The sequence below is a fragment of the Schistocerca americana genome, chromosome 5, assembly GCF_021461395.2.
Source record: "Schistocerca americana isolate TAMUIC-IGC-003095 chromosome 5, iqSchAmer2.1, whole genome shotgun sequence".
Classification (NCBI taxonomy): domain Eukaryota; kingdom Metazoa; phylum Arthropoda; class Insecta; order Orthoptera; family Acrididae; genus Schistocerca; species Schistocerca americana.
The window spans coordinates 257,865,696-257,880,043 of record NC_060123.1 but is presented as its reverse complement, the minus strand read 5'-3'; the positions used below and the strand labels follow the sequence as shown (position 1 = coordinate 257,880,043).

The window sequence follows — 14,348 nt, the reverse complement described above, 5'->3', positions numbered from 1 at the left end:
GAGACATGCAAAGCAATTTATGAATCACTTCGGCAAGAGGTCATGAAGGTAAACAATTAAAAATATTGACAATACGTTAGTAATTATTATTTCAGAAATACCCGTAGCTCATTATTACATGGTACAAAACCCATAAAAACATACTGGAACCATTGCTTAAATAATTAGAAAAAAATCACCACTGTTACTAATCTCTGGTCATATAATGATGACCATATTGATCATAATAAGTGTTAATGGAAACAGTGCCTTGATCTATAACAGAAGTTTGAGACCCTGCTGATGTAGGAGGAGGAGAAATAGGTGTAGAAGCTTGGGATGGTGCTGACAACAGCCTGACTTTACAGATGTCATTATCACACAAATCAGTGTGTGGGGTCAAAGTTTTCAGCAAACCTCATGTTAACACTACATTAATTAATGATTCAGTATATATTGCTTGTATGGGCTCCATCCGTTCTAATTTCTTCGCCACATTAATACCTGTAGCTTCATTTTCCTTCAGACCATCTCTTCTTACCTGTTGCAAAGCACTGGTGCAAGTTTGCATCATCTCAAATGTAGCCGATGGCATTTCCGGCATAGACATACATGTAGGTTGTGTTTGTTCTTGTTCTCCCTGTAAGAGGAGAAATATTAAATTACTGTTTTTGGTTTTGCTTCAGTTTCCTACAACAAAAGAAAAATGGATAGACATAGCGAAAGGATTTGAAGAAAAGTGGCAATTTATAAACCGCGGAGGAGCGATAGGTGGAAAACATATACACATTGCGCCACCACCTCACTCTGGAGCCCATTACTTCAACTACAAGAACTTCTACAGTGTTGTTTTACTCGCGTTGGTAAAAGGACATTACGAATTCGTATTTGTTGATGTGGGGAAAAATGGAAGAATGTCTGATGGAGGAATTCTTGAATACACAGAATTCTTTCATGCACTGCAGAACGAACGTGTAAATTTGCCAAGTAATGATGAAACTATAAAGAATTTAAATTTTGTCTTTTTGGGTGATGAAGCTTTTTCATTGAAAGAGAACTTCTTAAAACTTTATTCTCAAAGAGAATTAGATCACGACAAAAGAATTTTTAACTGCAGATTATCACATGCTCGCAATGTTGTAGAAAATGTTTTTGGTGTAATAACATCACGATTTAGAATTCTCCATACACCAATCAACATGAAGAATGAAAAGATAAATTACGTTATTTTGCCCATATGTGCATTACACAATTTTTTATGTAGACAAAGTAAAGGATACATTACAGTTACAGCATTGGACATGGAAGATTTGCTAGACTGTACATTACATGAGGGTGACTGGTGAAAGGGAGCAGTGGAATTACCTGGTTTAGAGTCTGGGGTGTCAAGAAATCCATCTATACGAGCAAAAGACAATCGAGAAGCACATAAGAAATATTTTGTATCAGAAGGTATTGTGCCCTGGCAGGAAGACATGTTATGTGCTGGAAGAGCATAACATGTTTCATTACATGGGAACTGTATAGTAAAAGATATAATATTGTTCTAACATTTTTCTGGGAGTTCTATTGCTATAAAATACACCCAAGTAACTGTACTCATAACAATATAAATACACAACCGTTAACTCACTTTTTCAAGTTGTCGTTAATTGTGTTGACTTCCACCATCAATTGTAACCTCGTTGACCTCATCACTGCCTTCATTGTCAGTTCCATTGTCGTCTTCACAGTCACACCCACAGAAATATCCATGTTCGAACAACTTGCACTTGGCAGCTCTTGATCTACAGTAAATAAAAGCAAGTCGTAGTACAACAAAGTTGGTACATAAATGTCATCGAGAGAACTGCCACTATGCTTACTGTCACAAACTTTCTTCAGCCCCTTTCTAAATGAGCCCTGTAAGCTTTATATTTATCTTTCAACAAAGTCGCGGTTCCCTTCAGGAAAATCTGGTTTGCAAAATGCAACAAATTTATCATAAGCTTCGTTTTTTAAATTCTTATTTATGTAGTCTTTTGATCTCACTTTCCACAAGCACTGTTGCTCTTTGTAGATGTTTATAAATTCCATCGTCCAGGAATGGGAATCAGCCATGATCGCGTCGAGTACTGTCGGATACTGACAACAGCCAGCAGGAGAGCGCACAATAATTCACGTTGCTGTAGGCAACTCAGGGGAGTGCAGGCGGCACACGTGAGAATGCCACATGCCAGGCATGTAAGTTTGAATGTGCTGGTGGGCAAGAGTGGGGCGCATCTAACTGCCGGCTTGACCACGCACCTGCGTCCTGAATTTACCTGCAATCACATGGGCGCTCTTGCGTGCGGAACTGCATGGCGCGTCCTAAATCGCGCGGTTAGGAGCATCCACGTGAGGGCAGCTATAGACTTTTTAACCAAATCCAGGCCACTACAAGAGTTGTTAAAAGCTGTTGCTAAATTTATCAGGGTTGGTGCTCAACAAGATTCTTTTGAAGTGCTGCAAAAAGCTCTGACAACTGGCCCTGTACTTGGTCTGTGTGATGAGAGAGCACCTACAGAACTACACACAGATGCCAGTGGGTATGGGCGCGGTGCTGTTCTGGTGCAAATTTCAGATGGAAAAGACACTTACAGAAGCCGAGAGAAACTACTCAACTGCAGAAAGAGAATGTCTCACTGTGATCTTGGCCGTGTGCAAATTTCGACAGTATCTCTATGGAAGGCCATTCACAGTTGTTACAGACTATCATTCACTTTGTTGGTTGGCAGGTCTTAAGGATCCAACAGGATGACTCACCAGGTGGGCACTACGTGTTCAAGAGTATGACATTACCATAGTGTATAAAAGTGGAAGAAAACACCAAGATGCCGACTGTCTCTCAAGAAACCCTGTGCAAGACCATCAAGATTTTAGTGAAGATAGTGACTGTCTCGCTGCAGTCCAGGATCTCTCTGCTGAGCAGAAGAAGATATCTCAAATTATGCTTGCCTTAAATTGGTCAGAGGATGTGAAAGGACAATTTAAGGTAGTTAATGGATTACTTGGCAAGAAAAACTTTGGTCTATTTGGAATGAGGTGGCAACCAGTGATTCCTAAACACATGTGCTTAGAAGTTCTACAGAAATTCCATGACACACCGGAGGCCGGACATTTAGGATTTATTAAGACATATGATAGGATCCACAAGAGATTTTTCTGGCCAGGTTTATTTAGGAGTGTCTGTCACTATGTATCACACTGTTGAGAGTACCAGAGGAGAAAGGCAGTTTCTCAGAAACCACCTGGCCAACTCATACCAATTCCACCAGCTGAAACGCCTTTCCAGTTAGTTGGGATTGACCTCCTGGGACGATGTCCAACATATGCTAGTAGCAATAGATGGATTACAAAAGCCGTGAAAGCAGCTGAGGCATCTGAGGGAGCCAAATTCATCGTGGAAGACACTGTACTAAAACATGGTGACCCAAGGTTGTTAATTAAAGATCGAGGGAAAGTTTTTCAATCAAATCTTGTGACAGAGAGAAACCGTCAGTACTACATTACTTGTCAGATGACTGCTGCCTACCATCCGCAAACTAACATGCTTACTGAACGCCTTAATAAGACCTTGGCCAATATGCTATCAGTGTTCGTCAGTGTTGAGCAGAGCAACTGGGATGAGGTGCTACCTTTCATAACGTTTACCTACAACACTGCCAAACAAGACAACACGGGATTTATGCCAGTTTTCCTGGTGCATGGGCGTGAGGCGACTATGACAATGGACGCTGTGTTTCCGTTACATCCTGATGACGCGGATGATGACGACGTTGGCCAGGTGTTAACCAGAGCTGAGGAAGCTCGGCAGTTAACTTGACTCCGCATGCTGCAAGCTTGAGAAAACAATTGCCGAAGGTATGACACGAGCCACTGCCCTGTTGTCTACCAGCCTGGTGACCTCATCTAGATCTTCACTCACGTTTGGAAGGCTGGTCTCTCTGAGAACCTCCTCAAGTGCTACTTTGGACATTATAAAATTGTAAGACAGTTGTCTGATGTTACTTATGAAGTTGAAGATTTCAACCCCAGCGCAGGACAATGAAAGATCAGAGATACAGTCCACGTCCTTCAAATGAAGGCCTACAAGGATCATGCCACCCAGGGTAAACTCAAAGCTCCAATGACAGGCAACAAGCGGAAAGGTGAAGAAGAGAGTAGCAGCAAAAGACGTTCTAAGAAGATCACCGCCAGGGTGAGCATCAGTTAATCTGGAGTCAGAATATGTAGGACTGATGACTCGTTCCCAGACTAGGAGGATGTAACACTGAGATGCTGTTCTCTTAAGGAGGGAGAAATGGCGCAGAAGAAGCTGAGTAATACTGTGGTGTTGTGGTTATGATACTAAACTGTTGAATGGAGGGTCATGAGTTCAAAACTCACCTGGACTATACCATTTTAATTTCTATATTTGGTTCAAGTACATTCTAGAAGTATCCACAAATGTCAAGTATCATTGTACTGGAATGCTCTGTAGCTGTATATATACTGTATGTGTTCTGGCCGGAGGCAGTTCGCTCTGCACTCTTGTATGTGCAAGTGCTGAATAAGCCTTTGTTAAGTGAAGTAGTGTTCATCATTCATCTAATTACACTTTCTTCAAATTTTTCATTAGTTGCCTTTTCAGCAAGAGGATTAGTATTCTTTTCTACAGTTTGGTTCACAACTTTAATTGTTTTGGCAACTGTGGTGTATGTTGTTCCAAAATGAACTCAATCATCAGCTGCACTATTGAAATATTTTACTAAACGTAACTAGTTCGCACAGATTAATCTGGCATCTTCAGATATTCAGTACTGGCTTATAAAATGGATAAGCGAACTTTTTGTTATATGCTTGGTTGCATCATGAATGAAAAGAATATTTGAATATTGTGACGGTGTAAATGCAGGATGATTAATGTATTCTGGAAACAAAACAGGAACTAAGACACAATACATCAGACTCCTTCAAATTCAGAATTACTATGCCAAACACGTGAATCAAGATACAGCATACCAGACTCCTTCAGGTTCGGAATTGCTACGTAAAACACAGGAATAAAGATACAGCATACCAGGCTCCTCCAAATTCAGAATTGCTATACAGTGTATGTGTAATAGATACAAACAGCTTCCTGTCACGTAAGTAAATCTACTGTATCAATCGTTTCATAATATTTTAGCTATTGCACGAGAATGTCATGGTTCAAACAGTGCAAAGCTTTAAATCACAAAATATTTAAAGTTCTAATTTATTGATTTTGATACTTTACCTGTCCAGTGGATCCATATTACTGCTGCTTGAACTTAAGGAAAGTGTATATACTATTATGTTCTAATGAAGTTACATTCATAGAATTTTAGAATACAGTTTGTCATGTGATTGGAACCTGTAACTGCTAAGCAGAGAGAAACTTTTTAAACAAAGAATGGCTATGCAAGGAAACAGTTTTAGCAACAATGATGTAGTTAAACAAGGAATCCATAAACTGTTGTCACATGTTTCTGAAAAGTGTAAATTAAGTTTGTAATTGACAATACAATATGAGTTTTTCCCTGTACTCAAAAATGTTGCAAAATGCAAAACATATCATGATACACCTGAATACTGACACAATAAATCAAAGGATGCAAAAACAACTCAAACAGCAAAGTATTAGAATCTAGAATTTTCAACAAGCACCAGATCTGGCCCATGTGGTACCACTCAAAGAAAAATTGGGAAGTAGACTTACGCATGAAAATAAATACACAAATTTCACAGACTTTTTTCTTAGCTAATTTTGTGATACCTTCTACACTGATGTACCAAAGGAGTACACTACATCAGTTTCTCACAATCAAAATTGTGGAGCACCAACAAAGCACATCTTCCACTTGGGACAGCTAACAATGCAGTTGTTTCTCTTTGAACCAAAAATACAAACATCAAATGTAGCTTATAACAGTATACTTAGAATAATATGAATATAATAGAGGGAAACATTCCACCTGGGAAAAAAAATGTGTGTGTGTGTGTGTGTGTATATATATATATATATATATATATATATATATATATATATATATCTAAAAACAAAGATGATGTGACTTACCAAATGAAAGTGCTGGCAGGTCGACAGACACACAAACAAACACAAACATACACACAAAATTCAAGCTTTCGCAACAAACTGTTGCCTCATCAGGAAAGAGGGAAGGAGAGGGAAAGACGAAAGGAAGTGGGTTTTAAGGGGGAGGGTAAGGAGTCATTCCAATCCCGGGAGCGGAAAGACTTACCTTAGGGGGAAAAAAGGACGGGTATACACTCGCACACACACACATATCCATCCACACATATACAGACACAAGCAGACATATTTAAAGACAAAGAGTTTGGGCAGAGATGTCAGTCGAGGCAGAAGTGCAGAGGCAAAGATGTTGTTGAATGACTCATACCTCACCTGTCATTCAACAACATCTTTGCCTCTGCACTTCTGCCTCGACTGACATCTCTGCCCAAACTCTTTGTCTTTAAATATGTCTGCTTGTGTCTGTATATGTGTGGATGGATATGTGTGTGTGTGCGAGTGTATACCCGTCCTTTTTTCCCCCTAAGGTAAGTCTTTCCGCTCCCGGGATTGGAATGACTCCTTACCCTCCCCCTTAAAACCCACTTCCTTTCGTCTTTCCCTCTCCTTCCCTCTTTCCTGATGAGGCAACAGTTTGTTGCGAAAGCTTGAATTTTGTGTGTATGTTTGTGTTTGTTTGTGTGTCTGTCGACCTGCCAGCACTTTCATTTGGTAAGTCACATCATCTTTGTTTTTAGATATATATTTCCTATGTGGAATGTTTCCCTCTATTATAACCATATATATATATATATATATATATATATATATATATATATATATATATATATATATATATATATATATATATTAAAAAAAAACAAAAATGCTGTGACTTACCAAACGAGAAAGCACTGGTAGATAGACACAATAAAAAACACTCAAACACACACACACACACAAATTTCAAGCTTTTGCAACCCAAGGTATCCAACAGGGATACGACTTCCTCAAATCCTGCACTGAAATGAGATCCATCCTTCATGAAATCCTCCCCACTCCACCAAGAGTGTCTTTCCTCCATCCACCTAACCTTCGTAACCTCTTGGTTCATCCCTATGATATCCCCAAACCACCTTCCCTACCCTCTGGCTCCTACCTTTGTAACCGCCCCCGGTGTAAAACCTGTCCCATGCACCCTCCCACCACCACCTACTCCAGTCCTGTAACCCGGAAGGTGTACATGATCAAAGGCAGAGCCAAATGTGAAAGCACCCACGTGATTTACCAACTGACATGCCTGCACTGTGAAGCCTTCTATGTGGGAATGACCAGCAACAAACTGTCCATTTGCATGAACGGACACAGGCAGACAGTGTTTGTTGGTAATGAGAATCACCCTGTGGCTAAACATGCGTTGGTGCACGGCCAGCACATCTTGGCACAATGTTACACCATCTGGGCTATCTGGATACTTCCCACTGACACCAACCTATCAGAACTCTGGAGATGGGAACTTGCCCTTCAATACATTCTCTCTTCCCGTTACCCACCAGGCCTCAACCTCTGCTAATTTCAAGTTGCTGCCCCTGGTACATCACCTGTCATTCAACAACATCTTTGCCTCCGTACTTCCACCTCAGCAGACATCTCTGCCCAACCTCTTCGCATTTACATATGTCTGCTGTGTCAGTATATGTGCGGGTGGATATATATGTGTGTGTGTGTGTGTGTGTGTGTGTGTGTGTGTGTGTGTGTGTGTGTGCTAGTGTATACCTGTCCTTTTTTCCCCCTAAGGTAAGTCTTTCTGCTCCTGGGATTGGAATGACTCCTTACCCTCTCCCTTAAAACCCACATCCTTTCGTCTTTTCCTCTCCTTCCCTCTTTCCTGATGAAGCAACCTTGGGTTGCGGGAGCTTGAAGTTTGTGTGTGTGTGTGTGTGTGTGTGTGTTTGTGTGTTTTTTATTGTGTCTATCTACCAGTGTTTTCTCGTTTTATTCTTAGAATAAAAACAAAGATGATGTGACTTACCAAATGAAAGTGCTGGCAGGTCGACAGACACACAAACAAACACAAACATACACACAAAATTCAAGCTTTCGCAACAAACTGTTGCCTCATCAGGAAAGAGGGAAGGAGAGGGGAAGACGAAAGGAAGTGGTTTTAAAGGAGAGGGTAAGGAGTCATTCCAATCCCGGGAGCGGAAAGACTTACCTTAGGGGGAAAAAAGGACAGGTATACACTCGCACACACGCACATATCCATCCAACCAGTGTTTTCTCGTTTTATGGATATGTGCGTGTGTGCGAGTGTATACCTGTCCTTTTTTCCCCCTAAGGTAAGTCTTTCCGCTCCCGGGATTGGAATGACTCCTTACCCTCTCCTTTAAAACCACTTCCTTTCGTCTTCCCCTCTCCTTCCCTCTTTCCTGATGAGGCAACAGTTTGTTGCGAAAGCTTGAATTTTGTGTGTATGTTTGTGTTTGTTTGTGTGTCTGTCGACCTGCCAGCACTTTCATTTGGTAAGTCACATCATCTTTGTTTTTAGATATATATTTCCTACGTGGAATGTTTCCCTCTATTATAACCATATCATTAATTTGAACCCAACAATTACGTTTGTTATTGTCGCTGTTGCATCTCGAAATCTTTCCTGTCATCTTATTTTCTCTTTATTTTCTCTTTCTGCGTTTACCAGTAGTCTCACTTTCTATTCACCTTCCCTTTTTACCGTAATACAAATTTATCCCGCCTATATATACTCTATAATACGTAACCCACTTCCAAACCATAACCAAAAAATTTTTATTTTGCGCTTTCAACAATACCGCTAACCGTTTCTAGTTCAATAACAGCTGCCTTCACGTATTAAATAACCATTTTGGCTAGTTCTAATAACTTTTACTTTATTTCCACTTCCGTTTTTCGTACATCACTGATCATTTTTAGCCGCTCTCCACAGGTTTTAACGTCATTATTTACAATTGTTAGCCCCATTTTCGTAATCTTTCACCACAACACCACGCCTTTTAATACATTTACACGTTTTTTCGAAATTTTCCCGAATTTCTCCGTCCTTTAACGTGTTTTAGCGGCAACACAACCACCTAACCTTCATGCACATCGCTGTCTACCAACCCAAGTTCACCGGCCGCGGTGGCCGTGCGGTTCTGGCGCTGCATTCCGGAACCGCGGGACTGCTACGGTCGCAGGTTCGAATCCTGCCTCGGGCATGGGTGTGTGTGATGTCCTTGGGTTAGTGGATGGATATGTGCGTGTGTGCGAGTGTATACCTGTCCTTTTTTCCCCCTAAGGTAAGTCTTTCCGCTCCCGGGATTGGAATGACTCCTTACCCTCTCCTTTAAAACCACTTCCTTTCGTCTTCCCCTCTCCTTCCCTCTTTCCTGATGAGGCAACAGTTTGTTGCGAAAGCTTGAATTTTGTGTGTATGTTTGTGTTTGTTTGTGTGTCTGTCGACCTGCCAGCACTTTCATTTGGTAAGTCACATCATCTTTGTTTTTAGATATATATTTCCTACGTGGAATGTTTCCCTCTATTATAACCATATCATTAATTTGAACCCAACAATTACGTTTGTTATTGTCGCTGTTGCATCTCGAAATCTTTCCTGTCATCTTATTTTCTCTTTATTTTCTCTTTCTGCGTTTACCAGTAGTCTCACTTTCTATTCACCTTCCCTTTTTACCGTAATACAAATTTATCCCGCCTATATATACTCTATAATACGTAACCCACTTCCAAACCATAACCAAAAAATTTTTATTTTGCGCTTTCAACAATACCGCTAACCGTTTCTAGTTCAATAACAGCTGCCTTCACGTATTAAATAACCATTTTGGCTAGTTCTAATAACTTTTACTTTATTTCCACTTCCGTTTTTCGTACATCACTGATCATTTTTAGCCGCTCTCCACAGGTTTTAACGTCATTATTTACAATTGTTAGCCCCATTTTCGTAATCTTTCACCACAACACCACGCCTTTTAATACATTTACACGTTTTTTCGAAATTTTCCCGAATTTCTCCGTCCTTTAACGTGTTTTAGCGGCAACACAACCACCTAACCTTCATGCACATCGCTGTCTACCAACCCAAGTTCACCGGCCGCGGTGGCCGTGCGGTTCTGGCGCTGCATTCCGGAACCGCGGGACTGCTACGGTCGCAGGTTCGAATCCTGCCTCGGGCATGGGTGTGTGTGATGTCCTTGGGTTAGTGGATGGATATGTGCGTGTGTGCGAGTGTATACCTGTCCTTTTTTCCCCCTAAGGTAAGTCTTTCCGCTCCCGGGATTGGAATGACTCCTTACCCTCTCCTTTAAAACCACTTCCTTTCGTCTTCCCCTCTCCTTCCCTCTTTCCTGATGAGGCAACAGTTTGTTGCGAAAGCTTGAATTTTGTGTGTATGTTTGTGTTTGTTTGTGTGTCTGTCGACCTGCCAGCACTTTCATTTGGTAAGTCACATCATCTTTGTTTTTAGATATATATTTCCTATGTGGAATGTTTCCCTCTATTATAACCATATTCTTAGAATAAGTTAGATGCTGTACAAATGAGATGATTTTCAATGAGTTGTATTATGGATTATGATGAAATGACTGTGACTATTACAGATAGCTTCCTAAAGATTCACAATTAAAAAATAACTCATATTTATCATGTAGTAGTATACGAGTATAAGCATTTATTTGTGTGTTAAGTCAAGACATTATAGTGTTGTACAATACCATTAATTTTTTGTAGTATAATCCTGCAGGTAACACAGAAGTGATTTGTCGTTGCATTACGGCAGGCCTCTTCCCAAATGCTGTCTATCTTCACTACTCTGGTGTTTATAAGACTGTACGAGGGGACCAAGTCTTAAACATACATCCAACATCTGTTATATATACACTGGAGCAGCCTCAATGGTTAGTACTGGAACACAGATATTACTCCTTTTCAGTAGTAACTGTATTGAGACAGTAGTAATGTTACTGACCTTAATGCCTCAAATAGTGCAGTTCTGTAGATGAGGAAATAGATACAGTATTAGTAATAATTCAAAATATGCAAGATGACATTGTCAGTATTGAAATTATAGTCAGTGCAATTGCCAATTGCACTTTTATTTTCACAAAACACACCTGTGATCGTAGGAGTTACCACCCCCCCCCCCCCCCACCCCCCCTCTGAATCATCTGAAGCACGAAGTTTTTAATCATTACAAAATTCTTATACACCTCTTCATTTCATGTTTGGACAATTGTACCATTACATGGCTGATCACAGTAAGACAATACTATGTCTTTAACAATTTTAGAACCTTTCCCTCCTTCCCCCTTCCATCTTCGCCCTCCTGCATAAATTTCTTTGGACACACATGCTTGTGATGATCAGTTTGCAATTACCATGCTCTATTACTTTTACAAAATAATGCCATCAGTGTACATAAACTTCACAGAATCAATACATGAGTGACAGTTAACAATAATTATCCCATCACTGTTCCAGCAATCTGACATCTTGACTGTCTCAGTGATAAATAGTACCTTCACAGTGATTCTTGGAGTAAGTGTTGATGAAAACTCACTGAAAACTGATTGAGAGTATTGCTTCTCCCTTTGGGTAAGCGATGACATGAGATAACCCTATCCTAAAGGGTATTACCTCTGTTGCAATATAAACACCATTATCTGCAGACATTATGTTTGCATACCACATCTACGTAAAATGTAGCAACAGCTGTAAATTCATAACTGAATGCAACGTGTTTGTCAGAAGTTGTAGTTTTATCTTCCCTTTTATAATATTATTAGATTTAAGAAGATCCATCACACTATCTCATGTAAACATCATCATTGAGTATCTATAAAGAAGAAAATAGTCTAAAATGATGCTACAAGCAACTAGAGATAAAAAGAATATGTATCCTCTAACCAGTACATAAATTATGAACTGTTATTACTGTTTTTTAACATTCCATTCAGTAGCTAAAATGAAGGATATAGGGAAACTGCTTGAACATTAAGGAGAATATGGTTACTGTAATCTGTATAAACTATCTATATAAACTATATAAAGAAACTAACCACTCATTTCAATATGCTTGCAGTTAAAAATGAAATGTAAGGACTTAGTTGCACTTGTGATATAAATTGGGATGCAAGCAGTGGTCACAGACTGTAAAATAGTACACATATAACTGCAGATGTCTCCATTCTAACCCAAAATCCATCTCTCTGCATACATCACTCTCTCATTGTCTCATGAAGTATTAACTTGTAAATCTGTAATAATAAGTCATACTTGCAGTCAGGTGTAATCAAAATTAAATGATTGTCATTGTCTATTCATTAGCCAGACAATGTACACATTTGCTATGTGATTTAAAGAACACCAAGATTTAGGCAACTCCAAATCCACCTTAACTAACCATCTAAAGTCTCACAAGCATTCGATACCTGACATATGAAAATCTTAGCATTCTCCACTGCAACCAGATATTGCAACTTGCTAGAAGAAATTGAGAACCTGTATAATCTGAACCACAACCCAGAGTCCACATTAAGTGAACAAACTACAGTCAAACACGTTTCTTTTAAATAATTATTAGTTCCTCAAATGCTAATGCCACATATTCAGGTTTAATTTTTCAAGTGTCCATGGTTGTGTTCCACCATTATTATAATCATTCTGCCTGTGAATAGCATTATATATTTATCATTAAATAGTTTTAAGCCAGTCATAATGTACGTGCCTCAGTTGGGGACCAATGTTTAACCAGTTCCTTTTACTACATATGATTACTTTTTTTACATGATGCCTTTTTACATTATGGTACACACACATTTTTAACTGTTATTCTGGTACACCACTTGGAGGCATTACAGATAAACACCCCCCTTACATAAATCTATTAGTTTTGACACTGTATGTGGTTTGCTTAGTTATACACATCACACCATCAGGCCTATTCTGTATATAATAGTCCACAAATTCTAACGTTTTTGATGAGAAGATTGTGTGAAGTTGGATTGCAACCATCCCACTTCTTTTACATGTGTTGACTTACATGGTATGCACAGCTGATCTTCTTCTCTTGATAGCCGGCTGCCTCAGTCTCTAAAAACTACTTCTTGTGTGTTGTCGCACATTAGACACAATTAAGATACATTTACAACAGAGTTGGTGTAACAACCACAGAAATCATAAATATGTCTTGCCTCTAGCAAGTCTGTGTTAAGAGTTACTTAAAAGTCTTTCTCAACTCAACTGTTCTTTTGTCACTAACTATAGTCACAATTACAAAACATCAAAGAATAACACAAAAGTTCCTTGATTCTTCTGTGTGCTTTCACTAGGACTTCCACAGATCGACCGACAAGTACTTGTCGGTGTCGTTCGATCGCCGTCTATACAGTCTCCTCACGACAATCTTCAGACCTGCACACACAGACAGGTGACGCGCGGTAGATAGGATTCCTTTTTCCCACTCACATCTAAAATATCATGTGTTGGAGACGGCATAGGGCTGAATGGTTCTAGAATTTATGCAGACATTCTCAAATCACTACAAAATGTGGTACTTCTAATGCCTACAGTGTTTATACCATTTCCACCACCTATCATTCATGGTTTGTATACAAAGTAGTCAGAAACAGTCTGAAAAGTCTGTAATTGTATTTCAGGGTAGGTTATGCTGAGAAATAATTGTTAAGAAAAAATTGCATATTTTGCAGCACTTATGAGTTAGTTAGCATTGAAGTTATCCAATCAGGCCATTGTGTGCACAAATTCAAGCAGCCCTCCAGAGGTGGTGTCACCAAATGTGTTCTTTGTTTGGTTTTCTAAAGGTGAACAAGATGTGATACAAAAATTGGACGTGGGGTAATAAGGATCAGACCCGAGCCAAAGGCTGAGCAGTCTGGTGCGCTATCATCTAAGCTATCAGAACAACTGACATTAATTGTATCTGGTGGGCCACGTGAATCTGCTTGCACAATGACGTGATTGGTTAACTTCAGTGCGAATTAAGTCGGAAATGGCTTAATGTATTGAACTTTTCTCTTAACAATTATTTCTCAGAACAACCTTCCCTGCATCAACCTTACACGCTTTTCACAATGTTTCTGACTTTTGTAGTATTCATCCCAAATGTATTTCTCACATTTGTTCCCTCATACTCGATCTTTGTATATGGTGCCACTTCTTTATGTATGACACATATAGTTGACATTATACACCCCCCCCCCTTCCCCCCACTCTCTTTTTCTCATTATTATTTTAATCTTGTGTCCCATATTATTACACTCAG

The 14,348-nt window shown here is 39.5% G+C and overlaps 1 protein-coding gene across 1 annotated transcript in view; it reads left to right on the top strand.

The window, feature by feature from the left end:
* The window catches only part of LOC124615377 (probable ATP-dependent RNA helicase DHX35), a 223,802-nt gene that overhangs the window by 204,548 nt on the left and 4,906 nt on the right, over positions 1–14,348 (top strand). Inside the window, exon 13 of the mRNA XM_047143203.1 lies at positions 10,809–10,962. Coding sequence (XP_046999159.1) covers positions 10,809–10,962 — 154 coding nt within the window. The remainder of the gene's footprint in view (positions 1–10,808; positions 10,963–14,348) is intronic.